This window comes from Pocillopora damicornis, chromosome 7, assembly GCF_964200805.1.
Source record: "Pocillopora damicornis chromosome 7, jaPocDami1.2, whole genome shotgun sequence".
In the NCBI taxonomy this organism is placed as follows: domain Eukaryota; kingdom Metazoa; phylum Cnidaria; class Anthozoa; order Scleractinia; family Pocilloporidae; genus Pocillopora; species Pocillopora damicornis.
This window is the reverse complement of record NC_142676.1, coordinates 2529944-2551226: the sequence shown is the minus strand read 5'-3', so window position 1 is coordinate 2551226 and position 21283 is coordinate 2529944. Positions and strand designations below refer to the sequence as shown.

General features: G+C 38.9%; 1 protein-coding gene and 1 pseudogene across 2 annotated transcripts; both read right to left on the bottom strand.

Annotated features, from left to right (window-relative positions):
* Positions 1 to 90: 90 nt before the first annotated feature.
* LOC113672808 (adenosine receptor A2a-like) lies at positions 91 to 3417 on the bottom strand (annotated as a pseudogene). The gene has a single exon (XR_016188734.1). The product of XR_016188734.1 is annotated as an adenosine receptor A2a-like (transcript).
* Positions 3418 to 7884: 4467 nt separating this feature from the next.
* Positions 7885 to 11806, bottom strand: LOC113672806 (adenosine receptor A2a-like). The gene has a single exon (XM_089213390.1). It carries the CDS (start codon positions 10089 to 10091, stop codon positions 9117 to 9119), a length of 975 nt encoding a protein of 324 aa, XP_089069516.1. The 5' UTR covers positions 10092 to 11806; the 3' UTR covers positions 7885 to 9116.
* Between the last annotated feature and the right edge of the window lie 9477 nt (positions 11807 to 21283).

Here is a 21283-nt window from a genome sequence, read left to right as displayed (position 1 = left end):
AATCGAGTCGTTTTAAAATTATGATGCCGCTAGTTATAGTCGATTTGACTGCAGCTACATGATACTGTTTACAGAAAGAACTCTAAAATATGCTCTGTTTGATATATTATATTTGTATGTTCTCAGCCATGCGCTAACTTTGAAATTATTTTCTTAAGTCCTACAAGTCTTCAAACAGTTAGATATAAATCATAGTTTTCTGAAATTTAGGTATTACCCACAGAATCACAAGCTCAAGTTTCATTTCAGTTAAATTTGATGCTGAAACGCCACACTTGACTGCTAACTTTTTCAATTTTTTTTAAGATTTTGGACGACCATTATGCAGTCATTGGAAAAGTCAACAGGAAGTAAAAAAAACCTACACGGAATTCTGGACCTCTTTCAAACACTAGATTTCTTTGTTTTGGTGGTTTTATTCTGCTATCTGCTACTCTACCTTTATTTGCATTGATAATAACAATACATTTTCTGCTGTAAAGATATTTAGCACGACTGTAAAGATATCTAGCACTACTGTTCAGTAAATCTCTTAGTCTTATTCCCGATCAATTTATATTTTGTTTTATACACAAATGTCGGGTTGCTGCTGCACCATATGAGTACACAATACTCGTCATTTTCCCACCGTTTGCTTTGTCAAGAACAGTCTGCAAACTGCAACTTCTTGTAAGCCACAGGCAAGGGTTTAGTTATCAACATAGACAACACTTGATTCAACGAGATGGCTCATTTCTGCTCCGAAACATGTTTCGTAGTATGTTTAAGATAGCGTGTCTAACGTGTCTCATCTTCCAGCAGTAAATGACAGGGTTCAAAGATGAATTAAGATAGATCAGAGTCACTGAAAGAAGATGAAATCTTTTCAAAACAATGCTCGAGCCAAAGATTCTGATAGCAGCCGAGCTAATTAGGGAAGGCAGAAAACAAATCATAAATAAGACATAAACGTAGAATATACCAACTGTAGATTTAATGCGGGCAGCAAAGTTTTTCATCGCATCAGACTGAGCTCCACCTCGTATTTGTATGGACTGCATCTGATTCTTGTGCCGTCGAACAGTTAAATATATCCTGATGTAAAATACGAATGTGAGAATGAAGCCAACTGCTGTAATAACTAAACCAATAGCATCCCGAGTGCTACGCGGCCCCCACAATGTTATTGAAGATAATAATACACTGAATACCCATATTGAGATTACCACAGTAACAACGCGCTTGTGAGTCACAAGCTCTTGGTATCTGAGGTGAAGATGAACAGCTAAGAACCTTTCCATACTTACAGCCACCATACCTAGGAACGAAGTACTTATAAATAAATAACCATAAATACTCAGCATTAGGTAAACGTCACAGCTAGGAGTCTCTATTTGTAACCACTTGACAAGAAGTGAAATATAAAGTGGTTGACCAAATTAACCGACAGCCAAATCAGAAAAGGCGAGGTGCAGAAGAAGCGTTTTTAAAGGTTTTGCAATCGTCGAAGCTTTGTGCAATGCGTAGATTGTCACAATATTCAACATAACGGCGGTATAAGTCAGAAAACTGTTGAAGATTAAGTCGGCCATAATAGTTGACCTAAGTTCTTTGAAATCGACGTTGGAAGGATGATACTGGAAAGACTCGTTACAATAGAAGTCGCTCATGGTGTCAATTCCGCTCAGTCTTGAAAGAAAAATGGGAACTTCAGACACAATGTTACTTTACTCTCTGCAGGTAGATTATTTCCTCTTTCGACACAAAAGCATCACTCTCTTTACTTTCTCCTTGAACTGTTACCTTTGCCTACACAAATGTGATGCACCTAAGATGAGGGGCCAGATGTCGTGATGATGCTGCCACATCAGCTCGCTTTTCTGATGTATGACTCAGGAGAAAGACGTCGATGTAATGAATAACTGAGTATGACTTAATTACATAACAAAACCAACTGTGCTTAAACTGAGACAACATGCCGTTGTGCAATTTGAATATCTTATTGGGTGCCTTATCTCGTATAAATTGAGACTTAAAAAAGTCCACAAACAGATTTAACGTACTTACAATTGTTATTGAAACGTTCATAAGGCTGATTATCATTAATGTCATGGAAAGGCATAAACCGTTTTTAAGAAAAAAGCAAAAACTTTCTGACAGGTGGGTCGCAATAGGGTTAATTGTTAGCCGTGAAACGGCCAAAAAAATTGCTGTTACGCATACAACATTCACAAATTTTAACCGTTAGTCGCAAAAAAAGTTGACGGGTTTTTTTTTTAATTACAAAGGAAGAAAATGAATCGTTAGCCGTAACTGGCCATTATTTTAATCGTTAGTAATAGAGACCCCATTCAGACCCTCTGACAGGTGAGGATATTCAACTAAATTTTGGAAGACAATAGTGCAAAAGTCGAAAACATAGAAGCCCGAAACCTTAATGTCATATCATCTTTCAAAATGAATTTTAAACAATTTCTTGGGACGCTTTGGCGCCTCTTCAGACACTCTTGCAATTAAAATATTTAATTATTTTATTAACACGAAATTCTAACCGTGTTTCTTACGTGTAATTGAGCCGTGGCAATCTCTCCTTCCCAGAGTTAAGTTCTCAAATTTACCCCTCTCAGCAGAGGCCTGAATCACCTACCACTTTCCGCGGAGTTGTTGTTAAAAATGTCGGTGGAAAAGAAGAACTGTCAATTAATTAAACTCACATTTTCATAAGTTCATGCACGTTATCACAAAAACAAAATCTGCTCACCAGACGTTGAACTGAGTCTCTTTTGAATGGACGAGAACATCGCGTCAATACTTGAGGGGAAATATACGCCATTTATTAGCACTTGCTTCGTGTTTAGGTGTCGTGGTTGTAAATATGGACAGGTTCTTAGCTGTTCATCTTCACCTCAGACACCAAGAGCTTATGACTCACAAGCGTGTTGTTTATATGGTGATCTCAATATGGGTTTACATTACATTTGTTTCTTCGATGACATTGTGGGGGCTGCGTGGGACTCCAAATGCTTTTAGTTCAGTTACTGTAGCTATTGGCTTTATTCTCATATTTGCATTCTATATCAAGATTTATTTAACTGTCTGACGGCACAAGAATCAGATACAATCCGTGCGAATACGAGAAGAAGCTCAGTCAGATAAGATGAAAAAATTTGCTGCCCTCATTAAATCTACGATTAGTATTTTCTAAATCTCGTGTTTGCTATTTGTCATCTGCCTTTCACATTTGTTCGGTTAGTTTTAGAATCTATGGCTCGAGCACTGCTTTGAAAAAATTTAATTTTCTCTCAGTGACCCTCAACTTTCTTCATTCATCACTGAACCGTGTCATCTACTGTTGGAAGAAGAGACACGTTCGACACGCCATAATGGACAACATCTCGACCTTTTAAGATGTTGACTTTAGCCATACTTTTCAAAATGGTGTATACTTTTGTATGTAGTTAACAACAATCGAGCTCTATTGAGCTTAGGATCATCACATTTATGAAAGGATAGCTAAAAGGTAATATTTTATGAAGAGGATAGGGTCAGTGATCCACTCGTGTCAAATTTCCAAAAAAAAAATTACCGTAAACAGTAACATAACAATATATGTATTTATCGGTAGTTCTAACTTTTCATTCAAGAAGTAACGAGCTCGAGTCTTTGCAGTCGACACTAGAGATCTTCTTCCAACTATGATAGCCGACTTAATTTTTAGCAGTTTTCTAACTTCTACCTCATCATATTGAACGTCGTGACAATCTACATCATACACAAAGCTTTGACAACCTGACTGCAAAAGCTTTAAACGCTTCCCCTGAACCTTTCCTTTTCTGATGTGGCTTGCCGTTTATTTGGTCAACCATTTTACACTTCTCTTCTTTTTAACTGATTGCAGATGGAGAATCCAAGCTGTAATTAACGCTTACCTGATGCTGAGTATTTCTGGAGTTATATTTATAACTGCATCGCCGCGTGGGGATTGTAAAGCATTCATGATGCCATTGGATTTATTAGTGCAGTGTTGGCTTCACTCACACATTAATTCATGTTCCACATCAGGATATAACTAATTGTATATCGCATGCATATAACTTGTTATGCCGTTTTTCAAATTTGCTCGGCTGAATATCAGACTCTATGGCTCAAGTATCGCTCTGAAAAAAACCTTTTAAGCCTTTTAGAGACACTGATCTTTCTTAATTCATCTTTGAACCCGGTCATTTACTGTTGGAGGATGACACAAATTCGACGAGCCATCATAGACGTAGTATGGAACTTGCCTCGCAAGAGACATTCATCCCGCTATATTTACAATCGGTCATCCAATTTTGTCCTTGCTAATAACTGAACCCTTGCGTGAGACTTATATGAACTGTGTGCAATTTATTTTCAGCGGGTAAAAGGTGACAAACCCAAGAGTATCTACCCGTAAGATACAGAAGCCAAACAACGATGGTATACAAATTATTAATTGGGAAAGATGGATTTCAAGGGAACAGTAATGCTAGATTTATTTTCGATGGACAATGAAACTGTTGTTGTTGATAAAAATAAAGTAGAAGCAAGCATATCATTTTCTATATTAAATTTTAGATAAATTTTCGAAAGCGTTGTACAACCAATCAAACAGGGCGCTTGACTGATTTGAACGAGGAACTAAAATAGACGTAAGGTTCCTTAATCTCCTGCTCGTCTCACTTTGCTCCGCCGAATTGTTTGTCAAATTTGTTACAGAGAGACAAGCTCGAAAAGATAGGCTCCCTCTGTGTGTTTGCACACTCTTTCTTAATTTCAGATGGTCGCAGAGGATAATAGAGCTTTTACTTCATTTTTCTAATAAAATCTTCCAAGTGAGACGAACTTTTGGTAACTAATGTTCTGCGCTGTTGATTATCGCGCAATCTCTTTTATCTTTTGTAAATTTAAAACCTGCTTCTTTTCCCTACGTGTATAAACAAAAGGACGGTGGTAGAATAGTTGTGAGGCGTGAGTAGTCCAGTGGTCAGTGTGCTGGACTCTGGGTCTGACGGCCGGGGTTCAAGTCCTGGCTGGGGCATGACGTTGTGTCCTTAAGTAAGACGCTTCACTCACATTGCTTCGTCTTCTCGGATAGGACGTAAAACCGTAGGCCCCGTCTCCTGCAGGGTTGAGGTGGATGTCCTCCCCTGGGGTGGGATGGGTGGGAGATGTAACTTGTAAGGCGCATCTGAATATATTCATATAGATATTTGCGCCGAATAAGTATTTATTAAACCATAGTCCATGCATGGCAACATCTGAGTTCACATTTCATCCAAACTGTGTATATCCTCTCTCACACTTAAACCAAACATAAACAAGTCTCCAATACTCATCATATCTGAAAAACCTAACACAATATTAATATTAAGTATCTTGAACTTCTCACCTTTTCCCAACGTATTCTGAGGGAAATCACCCACCGTTTTCAGCTTTTTAGAAATAACGCAGAGCGTATAATTCTTAACTTAAAATTTTGAGTCGTCTTGTGTTAAAATATTAATGCTGATAGTTATCTTAATCAATTTTACTTCTAGAAAGCGTAAAAACATTTTTTTTAGGGAGTTCACATGACGAGCGATCGGTTGATCGAGGCAAATAGATTTTTGTTGCCTTAAAATTTCCATGACAAAAGTTCTCCGCACAAACACGCTACTTTTAAAATTATTATTAAAAGTATCAGAGATTTTGCTGGCCATGTTTGTTTTCCATTCACTGGCCAACGCTGAGGCACTGATCACAGCTAACTTGATATATTTGGTAAAACCTTGAAAATCTATTGCTGCCTTGACTTAGCTCTTTTCCATCCTTGGAATATATTACAATTATGTAATAAGCAGTACTATTTCTTGAAGTATACTTCTCCCAACAAGTGACGCGATTTTCATGTCTACTCCAAAGTTTGTCAATTTAACCTCTGGTTAAAGTGGATGGTGTTTTTTGTCATGCCATGAACTTATAAAAAGGGGGGGTTTATAAATCGACGGTTTCGCTTTTCTTAGGACAGAAACAGATCACAGTCTTTGTATGAAAGCGACAACAGTGGTGGCTGGCCTCTGCTGAGACGGGAAAATTTGAGAACTAAATTTAAGGAATGAGTTATTGTCTCGGTTCGCTTCTGCGAGTAACACAAATGTTGTTGTTTTTTGTTTGTTTGTTTTAATCAAACAATTTGTTTCAATTTCAAAAGAGTATATAAAAAGTATACGTATAAGTATCATTTGACAGATCATTGCCATGAACTTATGAGATGAGGAGTGTTATGACGGAAACAGACAAAAACAAGTCTTTGTATGAAAGCGACAACAGTGGTGGCTTTCATTTGACGGTTGAAGTTAATATTAACTCCCCAGATCGCGACAGGTGATTCTGGCCTCTGCTGATATGGGAAAATTTGAGAACTTAATTTAAGGAATGAGTCATTGTCTCGGTTCACTTATGCGAGTAACAGTAATGTTGTTTTTTTGTTGATGTTTTAATGAAACGTTTTGAATCAATTTCAAAAGAGCATCTGATAAGAATACATATAATTATATTTGATAGAAAGTTATGAAAACTCTTTGAAATTCATTTTGACAGATCAATGATATGCATGACACTTAACTTTCAGGATTTTTAACATCTCTACCTTTGGCCATACTCTTTCTTCAAAATCGTCTTTTCCTCTCCTTGACGTTAATAATAATCGAGCTCTACCGACACTTGACTCATACTGCCATCATGTTGAACATTGTGATAATTTGGCTTGAGTCAGAGAAATGCAACAAGGGATTTAAAAAAAAAACTCCCAACACGGAGTTAAGGTCCTTCAGTGTTCAAAGCAATCAACAGCTCTATTCCATGGGTTGTATCATACAAGAGTCCGCTTTCGAAAAGTGATAAAAATGTCTGTGCAGAATGCAATATGTCTACTACAACTTTTAACAATTAGAAACAATTTCATTGTAAATCGAAAAATTAACTTAACTTTACTGTTCATATACGTTTCTTTCTTTCCCGATTAATTTGTAAGTTGTTTGACTGCTGCATTTTATGTGTAAAAAATCTTGGTTTTGCCTCCTCTGATTACAGTGCGGAGAACATACTACATGCTGCTCTTGCAAGTCACGCACAGTGGAGTTCAGTTGTTAGCAGGGACAACACTTGAGGAGCGATTTCAAATTTCGCGAGATGGATGTCTCCTCCGAGACATGTTCCGTAGTATGTCTATGATCGCTTGTTGAATATCTATTAATTTACAACAGTAAATGACAGGGTTCAAAGATGAATTAAGAAAGATCAGAGTCAGTGAGAAAAGAAAAAGTCTTTTCAGGAGCAATGCTTGAGCCATAGCATTTGATACAAGCCCAGAAAATTTGAAAAGGCAGATAACAAATTATATGCATGAGGTATATGTAGAATATACCAACTGCAGATTTAATGCGGGCGGCAAAGTTTTTCATCTCATCAGACTGAGCTTCACCTCGTATTTGTATGGACTGCATCTGATTCTTGTGCCGTCGAACATTTGAATATATCCTGATGTACAACACGAATTTCAGAATGAAGCTAGCTACTGCAATAACTGATCAACAGCGCAGAACATTAGTTACTAAAAGTTCGTCTCACTTGGAAGATTTCATCAGAAAAATGAAGTAAAAGCACTATTATCCTCCGCGACCATCTGAAATTTAAAAAGAGTGTGCAAACACATAGAGGGAGCTTATATTTTTGCGCTTGTCTCAAATTTGACAAACAATTCGGCGGAGCAAAGTGAGACGAGCAGGAGATTAAGGAGCTCTACACCGAGTTTATTTCTTCGTTCAGAGCAGTCAAGTACCCTGTTTGATTGGTTCTACTCTGCTTTCGAAAATTTATCTAAAAGTTGATATAGAAAATGATATGCCTGCTTCTACTTTTATTTTTATCAACAACAACAATTTCACTGTCCACCGAAAATAAATCTAGCATTACGGTTCCATTGAAATCCATCTTTCCCGGTTAATAAGTTGTATACCATCGTTGTTTGGCTTCTGTACCTTACGGGTAGATAATCTTGGGTTTGTCACCTTTTACCCACTGAAAACAAATTGCACACAGTTCATGTAAGTCTCACGCAAGGGTTCAGTTATTAGCAAGGACAACATTAGACGACCGATTGTAAATACAGCGGGATGGATGTCTCTTGCGAAACAAGTTTCATAGTACGTCTATGATGCCTCGTCGAATGTGTCTCATCCTCCAAAAATAAATGACCCGGTTTAAAGATGAACTAAGAAAGATCAGAGTCTCTCAAAGGCGAAAAAGTTTTTTCAGAGCGATACTTAAGCCATAGAATCTGATGATCAGCCGAGCAAATTTGAAAAGGCGCATAACAAATTATATGCATGCGATATACAATTAGTTATATTCTGATGTGGAATATGAATTAATGTGGGAATGAAGCCAACAGCTGCAGTAACTAAGCCCATGGCATCATGAGTGCTTCACATCCCCCACGCGGCGATGCAGTTATAAATATAACTCCAGAAATACTCAGTATCAGGTGAGCACTACACCTTAGATTCTCCATCTGTAACCACTTAACAAGAAGTGAAGTGTAAAATGGTTGACCAAATAAACCGCAAGCCACATCAGAAAAGGAAAGGTTCAACTGCTTTTGCAGTTGTCGAAGCTTTGTGCACGGCGTAGATTGTCACAACGTTCAATATGATGGCGGTATAAGTTAGAAAACTGTTAAAAATAAAGTCGGCTATCATGGTTGAAAGTAGGTCTCTGGTATCGACATCGGAGGGATAATACTGCAAAGATTTGAGCTCCTTACCAATTGAATTAAAACTGGGAACTTCAGATAGCTACATATTGTTATTCTAATGTTTACGGTATATGTATTTTTTGGAAATTTGACACGAGTGGATCCGTTCACTGACTCTACCTTCGTCTTAAAATATGCTCGACTGTTGTTAACTTCATACAAAGGTATACACCATTTTGAAAAGTATGACTTTAGTCAACATTTTAAAAGGTAGAGATGTTAACTAGTTTTGTAATTATAAAACAGACTTTAATGATGCCGTACATTTAAAAGCCTGAAACTCGAATGTCATAAAATCTGTCACGCAGTCAAAGAAAGGTGTTCAGTGATTATCAGGAACGACCCTTGAAGACTGATTGTACATTAGGCGGGATGACTGATTTCTGCTCCAAGACATCTTGCGAAGTATGTCTATGATAGCGCGTCGAACATGTCTCATCTTCCAACAATAGATGACAGGGTTCAGCGATGAATTAAGAAAGATGAGGGTCAGAGAGAGAAGATTAAATTTTTTCAAAGCAATGCCCGAGCCATAGATTCTAAAACCAGCCGAGCAAATTTGGAAAGGCAAATAACAAATTGCAAGCACGATAGTTACGTAGAAAATACTAATTGTAGATTTAATGAGGGCAGCAAATTTTTTTATCTCATCTGACTGAGCTTCCTGTCGTATTTGCATGGACTGGATCTGATTCTTGTGCCTTCGGACAGTTAGATAAATCTTGATATAGAACATAAACGTGAGAATAAAGCCAATAGCTGCACTAGCTAAACCAATGGCATCTCGAGTGCTACGCAGCCCCCACAATGTTGTTAAAGAAACAAATGTACTGTACACCCACATAGAGATCACCATATAAACAACACGCTTGTGAGTCACAAGCTCTTGGTATCTGAGGTGAAGATGAACAGCTAAGAACCTTTCCATACTTACAGCTACAACACCTAAGGACGAAGCAAGTGAGAATAAAGCGCTAGAAATACTTAATATTAAGTAAGCGTTACAGCTTGGATTCTCCATTCGTAACCACTTGATAAGAAGTGAAATGTAAAGTGGTTGACCAAATAAACCAACGGCCACATCGGAAAAGGCGAGGTGTAGAAGAAGCGTCTTTAAGGGTTTTGCAATTGTCGCAGCTTTGTGTATCGCGTAAATTGTCACAATGTTGAACATGATGGCGGTGTAAGTTAGAAAACTGTTGAAGATACAGTTTGTGATGATGGTTGGCCGCAGATCTTTGAAATCGGCGATAGAGGGATAATGTTGGGAAGACTCGTTGCAATACAAACCGTTCATAATGTCAACTCCCACATGAAATGAAAAATGGGAACTTCAGACAAACAGAATGTTGTATTGCCCTTTGCGGGATAATGTTTTCCTCTTTCGACACGAACGGATACGGCTGAATTCACTTTAATTTCCTCTTTTCCATTTGCAATCGTGATGATCTCAAGCGAAACAAGTAGTATATCTGCCGATGCTACAGTTCAGCTTGTCCAACTAATGGCCAATATGGCTCAATAAAGATAGACCTCGTTGTTGCGAATGACCACTGAATACAATAAGACTTTGTGCACAACAAGCCGTTTTGCAGTTGAACGTGGACTTTGTCAACAAATATGAATTGAGACTTAAACGAGGCCACAAAAAAAAAATACAGACCACTCTCATCTAAAATGCCATAGAGAGGCATACGCGATTTTTAAGAGAAAAGTTTAAACTAACACCACGACAAATAAATATTCAACGTGCAAAATAGAGAATAAAGGTGCCGCACACTTAGAGCCCCAAAGCTGAATGTCATATCATCTGTAAAAACGACTTTCAAACAATTTTTATTGGACGCTTTTTTTAAACTTACTTATGCACAATCATTTTCACTCTTTTGAAATTAACTAAAACTGTTAATTATCACGAAACTGTTACTGGCGGCCAAGCGAACCGAGGCTGCCACTCATACCATAAACTCTCAATTTCCCATTTCAGCCTGCGCCGAAATGGGAAATTTTTTTGTTTTATAGCTGAAAAGTTAAATTAAAGCCGCCACTTTTGTCCATTTCGTGCAAAAGCTGCTGTTTCTGTCTATTTCTGTCCTTGGAAAAGTACAACTGTCATAATATAGAACTCAAATTTCCATAAGTTCATGGCAAAAAAAAAAAAAAAAAAACCTCCCGCGTTCACCAGACGTTAAACTGACTCACTTTGGAGTTGCAATGAAAATTTCGTTACTAGACTTCTGGAGGGAATATACGCTAAGAAATCAATGGTGCTTGTCACCATAATTATGATATAAAGGGCCAAAGACATAGACGAAAACGGAGTTAAGGCAGCAACAGCATTCCTAGTTATATTAAGTTTTAAATAACTTTCGCCTCAGGTGCTGATCACAGCAGACTTGATGAGGCCACAGTGAAAACAAAAAAATATACAATTCCTCCCATACTTTAAATACATCATTTGTAAAAGTTGACTTCCTCAATAAATTTGCTTAGGCTTCTTAGATGTTGATATGATTTAGCGAACCCATACTGCTGCTTTTTTAGATAAAAACGGTTGATGAAAGATTTTCAAAAATCATACGCGTTGCATTAGAGTCTAGTTTTTTACTGTGAGCGACTTCCATTCTGAATGCGTAGACAAAGGGCGAGGAGGTTGAGGTGCTGTCAAATGTAGGGGAGTTATTTAGGGGCAAAATGTTGAACGAGAAAATGCGAGTTAGGTTCCATTTCAATTTCAATTGATCCACCAAATGATTGTTTCTCTAAAACTGGAAATTATATTGCATGACAAAAGGAGGAATTAGTAATTCTTAGTAGCTTATTATTCAGGCCGATCCACAAGGACTTAACTTCCGTTGATAAGGAAGGCATGCTTCACTGCATCGTCAAATAAGTTGTTGAATTATTGATATTGTAAGCCAGGCTATTGTTATTGTTAACGAAATTTGACGGAAACAATATCGAAATATGGGCAACGAGTGTTTGAGTAAGATATGACAAACTGTGTTTGACAAACATGAAATTACGTATGTAGTTAAGAGCATCTAGAAATAAACAGGTTGGCTATAGATGTCGAAAACGTAGGAGCCCGAAACTTTTATGTAATATCATCTTTCAAAATAAATTTTAAACAAATTGTTGCGACGCCACGGCGCCAGTTTAGACACTCTTCTGAAATTAACATATTTAACTATTTTACTAACACGAAATTTTAACCGCGTTTCTAACGTGTAAGTGAGACGTGCACGTGGCAATCTCTCCTTCCTAGAATTAAATTCTTTAATTTTCCCTTCTCAGCAGAGTCCTGAATCACCTGCCGCCGTCCGCGGAGTTATAACTAAAAGTATCCGTAGAAAATAAGAACTGTTAATCCATGAAACTCGCATTTTCATAAGTTTATGAATGTTATCACAAAAACAATACTCCCTAACCAGACGTTGAACTGAGTCACTTTTGAATGGACGAGAACATCGCCTCAATACTTGAGGGGAAATATACGCCAAGAGAGTACCGTAATCGGATTTTTTACCAAATTTGTAATATTAACTAAGGATGGACAAGAGCTGTAGACGGAGACAGAGACGGTGCCAAAGCAGCAACACAGCACTCCTAGTTACCAAGTTAAAAACAAAGTGCACTTAATCAAGTTTTCTGAGATCGGCGCCTGTCGGCCGATGCAAACAAAAAAAATGGCAAAACTTCTTCAACACCTATATTCATCATTCTAAAAGTTGCACGTTTTTGCGGAAAACTTTAGTCACAGAAAATTTACAACAATAGACCTCTATGTGCCTCGATAACCGACCGGTCACCCTGCGACCTTCCTCAAGAAAAATTTCTTAAGCTTTTTATTTTACTAGTACAAATGATTCAAGTAACCAACATATTGGTAAACTGACTGAAAATAATCAACGCTAATCTTTTTTGAAAATCGTGAGAGACTTCCCCCCTTCCTCCCCCTCCCCCCCCCCCGAAAGCGTGGACGAAAGGAGTTCTTGGGTCAGTTTCTTCAAAAATGGCGATTATTGGTTTGAGACTTGAAGATGGTTGGCTTGAGTTAGAGAAATGTTACAAGCGACTTAGAAAAACTCCCAACACGGAGTTAAATTCCTTCAGTGTTCAAAGCAATCAACAGCTCTATTTCATGGGTTGTATTCCGCTTCCGAAAAGTGATAAAAACGATAAGAATTATACGTAGAATATACCAACTGCAGATTTAATGCGGCCAGCAAAGTTTTTCATCTCATCAGACTGAGCTTCACCTCGTATTTGTATGGACTGCATCTGATTCTTGTGCCGTCGAACGGTTAAATACATCCTGATGTACAACACGAATGTCAGAATGAAACTAGCTACTGCAATAACTAAGCCAATAGCATCCCGAGTACTACGCGGCCCCCTTAAATGTTACTGAAGATAATAATGCAATCAACACCCATATAGAGATCACTACAAGCACAACGCGCTTGTGAGTCACAAGCTCTTGATATCTGAGGTGAATATGAACTGCTAAGAACCTTTCCATACTTAATAATAATACTTAAAGAAGTTATCTCACGGATTTTGTTTTACCTAAAAAGCGTTCAAATGATAACGAACGGCGAGCGCAAGTTTCTACCTCTTTCTCTCTTCAGCCAACTTTCGCAGGATTTACTCTGTTCATTTAAAAAAAATCGCGCTTTATCGAAGAAGTGTTGTCTCAGCCTAAAAGCGAAGTTGTAGCCTTTCCCAAAATTGAAATGAAATGAGATTGAGTCAGCGATGTCCATGTTTACATTAAGTCTGACGCGGTAATTTGATTTTGACACTATCGTCATGTGAGAACCCGTCAAACATCGGTCAGCATTAGATTCCATCCACCAAAACCACCTCGGTCGAGAGGGACTGAGATGGAATATTTAATGACTTGCAAAACATAACCGAAGATTCTCGGAAATCCGCAAGTGATGTAGCCGAACATCCGAAGCTGTAAATCCCATGATTCTTGAGGAACAAACAGAAACAGCATAGCGAGAATTTTAAGTCGCGAACCATTGATGGTAGACATGCAGATTATTTAGGATACGTAAATTCTGTTGATGAGGCGCTTAAACTTATTGCGGAATTTGAAACAGGATTGACGACGAAGTTTTCTTTCTTTAAAGCTGTCAAAGGTTTCGGGAACATATATTTATATATATTTGATATAGCTCTTTAGCATTACAAAGCTTTGCTATCGTTATTGTGCATTCTCACCAGTTTGTCTAGTTCAAGTCCTCTGGCATGGCTTGGATGATACCACAATCGTGGAATCATTCGGGTTAATTTAATGCTTACACCTCCTTCCTCGGACAGAAGTCACAAAATACTGGGGGAAGATGCATGAGATATTTAATGAGCAAAAATTCGTTTTTTACTGGTGTGCCTTTCCCAATTTTGGGAAGGAAAGTGTTCAATTGCCAGCACGGCATAGATTGAACAGCTGGAGAGAAAAGGAAACGAAAAGATACAGAAGAAGTACTGTATATAATAATTTCTTTTTATCCTCAACCTTTGTGTTTCTGTCAACTATGGCTTGCTAATTTGAAAGGTCAAATCCATGAATGGGTCATATGACATTGATCTCAGAATACTTTTATGACAAACGTGATAACAGTTCAATCTTGGCTAAATTGAAGATGGTTTAGAAGTTAACAATTGTAAGAACTTTTCACTAACATATGCTGCTGACAAAGGAGAAAATATATGCAATTCTGCATTTTTTGCATTCTATCAAGTAATCATATGTTTGCTCCTTATCACACTATGACACTTCCGTTTTGTCACATTCCAAAAAATAACTTGAGAAATACACTGTCACTCATCTTACACTAGTTTTGTCCTTTATGACGCGGGAGAGCAAGATAGTGAGTCTGAGTCCAGTAAGCTTCTTTGAACACAAACTTTAATCACTTGAGAGGCAGGTTACCTTTAGAGCTAACGAAACAACAACAACGCGATAGCGACTCTCTTATTATAAAATATGTTTTTTTTCCGTGTAACCCGAGAACTGACACGTGAGTAGTCCGAAGTGATTACATAACCAGTCCAGAAAGTTACATAACAGTTGAGAGTTACATAAGAAAGAAAAAGCAAACGTTGATGTCCGGAAGGTTTTTTGCATATCATAACATCTTTCCCTTTTTCCTATTTTTCTTTTTTTTTTTTTTAACTATAACTCAATGTCAAACTTTTTAGGTGGCTTGATCAATCGTCCATGTCGTGTCCGTATTTCAGTTGTAGTAGCTTCGTGAGGTGGTCTTGCACTCAGCTCTGTTTGAGGTGTTGGGGGTAGTTGAGATCTTGGAGGGGACATGGATGTTCCTACTTGAGAACTTGCTGGAGGGGGTTGGTCCTGTTCCTGCAGATTGTCTGGAACGGTCAGGTCATCTTCGTCCATTTTGAAGGGGGTTTCTTGAAGTGGTTCCATGGTAGAACGCAACTGCTTGCGATTACGCCTGTAGGATCTACCATTGACTTCAACCTTGTAACTGCGAGATGCCACTTTAGAAGAAACAACTGCTTTTGACCACTTTGTTTCTCCAGGCATCTTCATGCGCACTATGTCACCTGATTTGAGTTCTGAGAGTTGTTTAGCATGTTGGTCGAAATGTTTCGCTTGCTTGACACGATCCCTTTTGAGAAGATCACTAACTGTTTGGTCAGTCTTGAGTAAAGACTCTGAGAAGGGTAGAAGTGTCTTAGTTCGGCGACCAAAAAGTCGTTGGCACGGAGACATACCTGTCGCAGCAGTGGGGGTGTTGTGGTGATCCAATAAACCAAGATATGGATCGGATTGAGACAGAAGAGCTTTCTTCATTAAAGTCTTGCAGGTTTTGACTGCGCTTTCGGCCATCCCATTAGCTTGTGGATAGTGTGGTGAGGTGGTGATATGAGTGAACTTCCACGTTACTGCAAATCTTCGGAACTCTGAGGATGAGTACTGAGGACCGTTGTCAGAAACTACGTAATCGGGTACCCCATGTCGCGAAAAATGCATCTTCAGCTTGTGGACGACTGTCTGGGACGTAGTATCGGCAAGATGATCCAGCTCGATAAAGTTGCTGTAGTAATCAACTAATACGAGGTAGTTTCGGTTCTCGAAGGTAAACAAATCTGTTCCAACTCGTTGCCATGGCCTGTCAGGAACTGGGTGAGGCTGAAGAGGTTCACTGGCTTGTTCAGGTCTCACACTTTGGCATATAGAGCATTTATCAATACGATTCTTGAGTTGTGCAGACATTCCTGGCCAGAAGAAAACCTCTCTGGCCCTTCGAAGGCATGCTTGGAGTCCCTGATGGGACTTGTGTGTTTCCTCTATCATGTCACGGCGAAGGCTCTCTGGGACAACGATCTTCGTTCCTTTGAAAACTAGGCCATCTTGGAGCGTCATTTCATCTCGGTATTTGAAGAAAAGCTGTGCGCTTGTAGGTACCATGGAAGTTTTTGTAGGCCAGCCAGCGCGTATGACTTGTGACAACGCTAGTAAAGATTCATCCTTGGCCGTTTCCACTTGAAACTTGGCAAGTGTCGACTCTGATATCGATAAGTCTTCAACAAAGTTGACAGTTTCTAGATCTTTATAGCAGGATGAGGTGCTAGCATTTGGTACCTTTGACTGCTTAGGTAGAACGCGAGAAAGTGCGTCAGCGATGTACATCTCTTTGCCTGGCTTGTAAGTGAGATTCAGGTCAAATCTTTGAAGACGTAGCATCATACGCTGTAATCTCTTAGAAGCTGTATTGATTGGCTTCTTCTCTATAGCAATCAGTGGCTTGTGATCTGTTTCGACTGTGACGTGCTTGCCATAAATGTAATGCTCGAAGTGCTCACAAGAGAATACAACAGCTAAGAGCTCCTTCTCAATCTGTGCGTAATTTTGCTCTGTCGACGTCAGTGCCCTGTTGGCGTAGTGAACTGGCTGTCCTTCCTGAAGTAGAGTTGCGCCAATGCCATACTGTGAGGCATCGCACTGTATAGTGACATTCTTACTCACGTCAAAGTACTGTAGGACTGGGGCTTTAGTGATGAGCTCTTTTATCTCCTTAAAGGCTTTATCTTGGGGGTGTTGCCAATGCCATTCTATTTCCTTCTTTTCCAACTGTCTTAAGGGCTGTGATGCTGTAGACAGATGTTGGCAGAATTTCGCCAGATACTGCACCATTCCCAGAAACGTTCTGAGTTCAGCGAGATTGGTAGGCACCGGATAGTCCACTATAGCTTGTACCTTTAACGGGTCAGGTTTTAGACCTTCCGCTGTAAGGAGGTGTCCTATGAAAGGAACTTGTGACTGTCGAAGTTTCAACTTCTCGCTGTTGAGAGTGAGGTTTCTTTCTCTTGCGCGACTGAGGAAAGCCTTGAGATTCTGATCATGGTTGGCAATTGCAGCTTCATTAGAGTCTCCAAAACCGCAAACTAGGAAATCATCGGCGATGACTTCAACACCTGCGAGTCCTTCTACTAGCTCGTGCATTCGTTGTTGCCATACTTCTGGGGCTGAGTTTATTCCGAATGGCATTCTGAGCCATCGATAGCGACCAAAAGGTGTGTTCATGGTTGTCAAGTAACTACTCTTTCCATCAAGTTGTACCTGCCAGAATCCACATTTGGCATCTAACACGCTAAAGACTTTAGCACCACTAAGGCGAGTTGCTACTTCCTCAATAGTTGGAAGTGGATAATGCGAGCGTTTCACTGCGCGGTTGAGATCTCGAGGATCCAGACATACTCGTATTTTCCCGTTAGATTTCTTCACTATGACAAGGCTAGAGACCCATGATGTCGGTTCAACTACCTTGGCGAGGATACCACTCTTCACCATGTTATCCAGCTCTAACTTGAGGGTATCTCGAAGTGGGACTGGCACTTTACGAGGGGGATGTACCACCGGGCGGAAACCTTCGTCCACTTGAATGGAGTAGGTTCCTTCAAGGCAGCCAATTCCAGTGAAGATATCGGTAAATTCATATAGGATAGGATCACTTCTAACATTTGACGAGACGTCAATTCTTTCGTCGTGAATCGCATTTACGTCAGCATCCAAGATTTTGACCAGGTTCATCTTTTCACACGTCGTTCGACAGAGGAGGGGTGTCAAATCTTGCTTCACAATGTGATAAAGAACTCCATATTTTCTTCCTTTCCGTTCAGTTAGTAGGCGGATTTGACCAAGTGGCCAGACTACAGTCTTGTTGTGCATGATGAGCCTTGTAAACGACTGTTCAAGGTTTGTACACTGTTTGTCTCCTGTAGCCCGGATGTAGGCACTTTTGGGGAGAATATTACATGAAGCACCTGTATCAATCTGAAGTTGTACTTGGGCATTATTGTTAAGGCACGCCGTTACATAAGCTGATGTGGGGGAGGGTTTGTGGCTGTAGATTTCACAATCTTGTACGTGATTGACAGAGCGAGAGTGGCATTTTTTTGCAAAGTGTCCGTCTCTGCCACATTTGGTGCATTTCTTGCCAACTGCTGGACAAGCTGACTTTTTCATCTCGTGAACAGTACCACAAAACTTGCATTCTCGTGTGTATACATTGTCGGGGTTACCAGAACTTTTCCCTCTTGACTTCCACGGAGGAGTCCGCTTCTTACCTGAAGTGTGTTTATGCGGTGTTGTATCCTCAGTCTGGGTCTTAGGCGGTTTCGTTTTCTTGGCTTTTACCCTATTCACATTGGCTTCTTCAGTTGTCATGTCTAAAGCGCGTATATCAGTTAGCTCTTGTGTTCGCAGGATATCCAACGCGTTATCCAAAGTGAGATCTTTCTTCTCTAAAAGTTTCTTGCGTGACCGATCATTCTTGACTCCAAGGATGAGGCGGTCTCTTATCAAGCTGTCTCTTAGGGTTAGGAACCCACAGTGTTCAGAAAGGCGCATCAGTGCTGTGCAATATTGATCGACACTTTCTCCTGGTTCTTGCTCTCTCTTGTTGAAGAGGTACCGTTCATACGTCTGATTTCGCTGCGGCAAACAACGAGATTCAAATTTAGCCAGGACGTCATCAATATTGTCAGCGCTTTCGTCTTCAGCGAAGGTAAAGGTGTCAAACAATTGGACTCCTTCTCTTCCAACGATGTTAAGAAAATGAGCAACACGGACTGGGCCGTCCTTTTGACTTATCCCAGCCGCCCGTTCATAGATTTGCCATGCTCTCTTAAAGTGTAACCAGTTATCGCCTCTACGTGACCTGTCTTCGAGATTAAGAGGATCTGGAGGTTTGGCTAGCGGTACTGTGGTGGTATAGATCGGTGCAGCAGCCGATGAACCAGAAGGTTGCTGACTAGCAGAGGTCGAGGTCATGACCAATATAAAATAAACTTCCACCAACAACAACAAAGCTCGTGAAACGTGATCACTTCTGACACCAAGTTTTGTCCTTTATGACGCGGGAGAGCAAGATAGTGAGTCTGAGTCCAGTAAGCTTCTTTGAACACAAACTTTAATCACTTGAGAGGCAGGTTACCTTTAGAGCTAACGAAACAACAACAACGCGATAGCGACTCTCTTATTATAAAAAATATGTTTTTTTCCGTGTAACCCGAGAACTGACACGTGAGTAGTCCGAAGTGATTACATAACCAGTCCAGAAAGTTACATAACAGTTGAGAGTTACATAAGAAAGAAAAAGCAAACGTTGATGTCCGGAAGGTTTTTTGCATATCATAACAACACTGTTATATTTACCTATTACAGAAGGCTGGAAACAAAGATTTTGTTTTCAAGAAAATAAGATTTCTTGTCCAAGACACAAGGAAGTTTGACTGCGAAGCACAGATAAAAATGCGAGAAATTTTATTTTTTTCAGAGAACAAGGTAGTTCTACTCATGTATAAACAGAACAAATGCGATTTAATAAATCAGATATGCGGCATGACTCCTTTTCTTCCATCCCCACTCAAAACAAGCAAACACACCTATAGAGGTTCCAGTCTGGTCTGCAAATGAAAAGGAGGAAGGTGATCACTGCAAAATTAAGCATTAGGGTTCTTATTTATAACATATTGATTATTGTATACTGATATCTAGAAATTAAGGTTGCAAGTAGCAGCCAGCTGAGTTATAGTTTGAGTTTTATCAAGTCCATTACTTTGTTAAATTTAGAGTAACCTTGACTTGAGAGAGGAAAATTGAGGAGCTGTAATATACTAATCATCAATTAGGGACCACAAAGAAAAATTTATTTATAGAGACTTTTGAAGGAGAGGGGTAAGACTTGTGACAAGCTGGCAGACATATAGATAAACTTTACTGCTAAATGGGTTACAATACAAAGTGCTCAGTATTTGGATCAGCTATGGCTCAACTTAAACTTTGCTTTAGCTTCAAGTTTAATCCTCTGTGGTTTCCTTTCTCTGTGTTTATTTTTCAAGTTATGTACACAGAAGAACACAAAAATGACAAGGAATGCTTTTGAATATCAAGAGGCTGGAATAAGCAAGAAACCAAAACTGAATTTTAAACAGTACAAAGTTAATTTGATCTTCCAATGTTATTTAATTTTAACCATAGAATTTGCTATTTAAATTTATCCCCTCCATTTTTCTGGGTATTGTGAGCAAAAACAAACAATTATCACAAAATGCATGGTATACAATGGTTTGATTCACCAATGTGGCAAAGGCCTTTCACTGTCTATCCATAAAAAGGGAAATAGTTTGTAAACTGTAAGACATTCCGCATGTTGAGTGTATACTTATTCATCCATGTGAAATTAAAGGTTACTTGAAATAAATGTGAAAGATTTATGGGATTTTCAGACCCCTGATAACAATTACTAATGTGCTGATTTGTTGTACTTAAAGGTTGTGATTTTGGCGGAAATAGTGGAAGAAATTTCTGGACCTGGAATTTTGTTGCAAATGTTTGTTTAAATCAGTTTAAGTCAGTTAAAAACTCTCCTGTTTCAAGATTACATGATTACCACACCAGAACCTTTTGTATTCTATATTATGCACCATGTTATGATTATGGTTTCAATAATAAAAGGTGCTGACTCAAGAACTTTCCAAAATATCTCTACATACAAAGAAATAGATTGTGGTTATGTACTCCAAATAGCAGGTCACATCAGTCTTCTGTAAGGAAGTAGCAGAAATTTCTGTGGTGGTTTTGGTGGATGGAGAGAAACATCCACCAAAACCACTTTATTCTATGTGTTAAGAGTTATGATAATCATTATGAACGTTTGGTCGGTCAGCAATTGTGCACCATAAAAAATAATTAGCCAGAGTACTAACTGCTAATTAGTGGTATAAATCTTTTGTCTCCCTGAACATCTAACAATGGCTATAGATAAAATTTAAAAAATATATTGTTGATGGTTTTGGTCAAAGTTTTGGTGGATGTTCCCTAATGACATCCACCAAAACTACGTAACATCTAAGCACCTTTTAAATACGTGAAATATCTGCATAAAATTGCGTAAAATGTTTTATAATACTAAAATCGAACAATAAATTAATACTTAC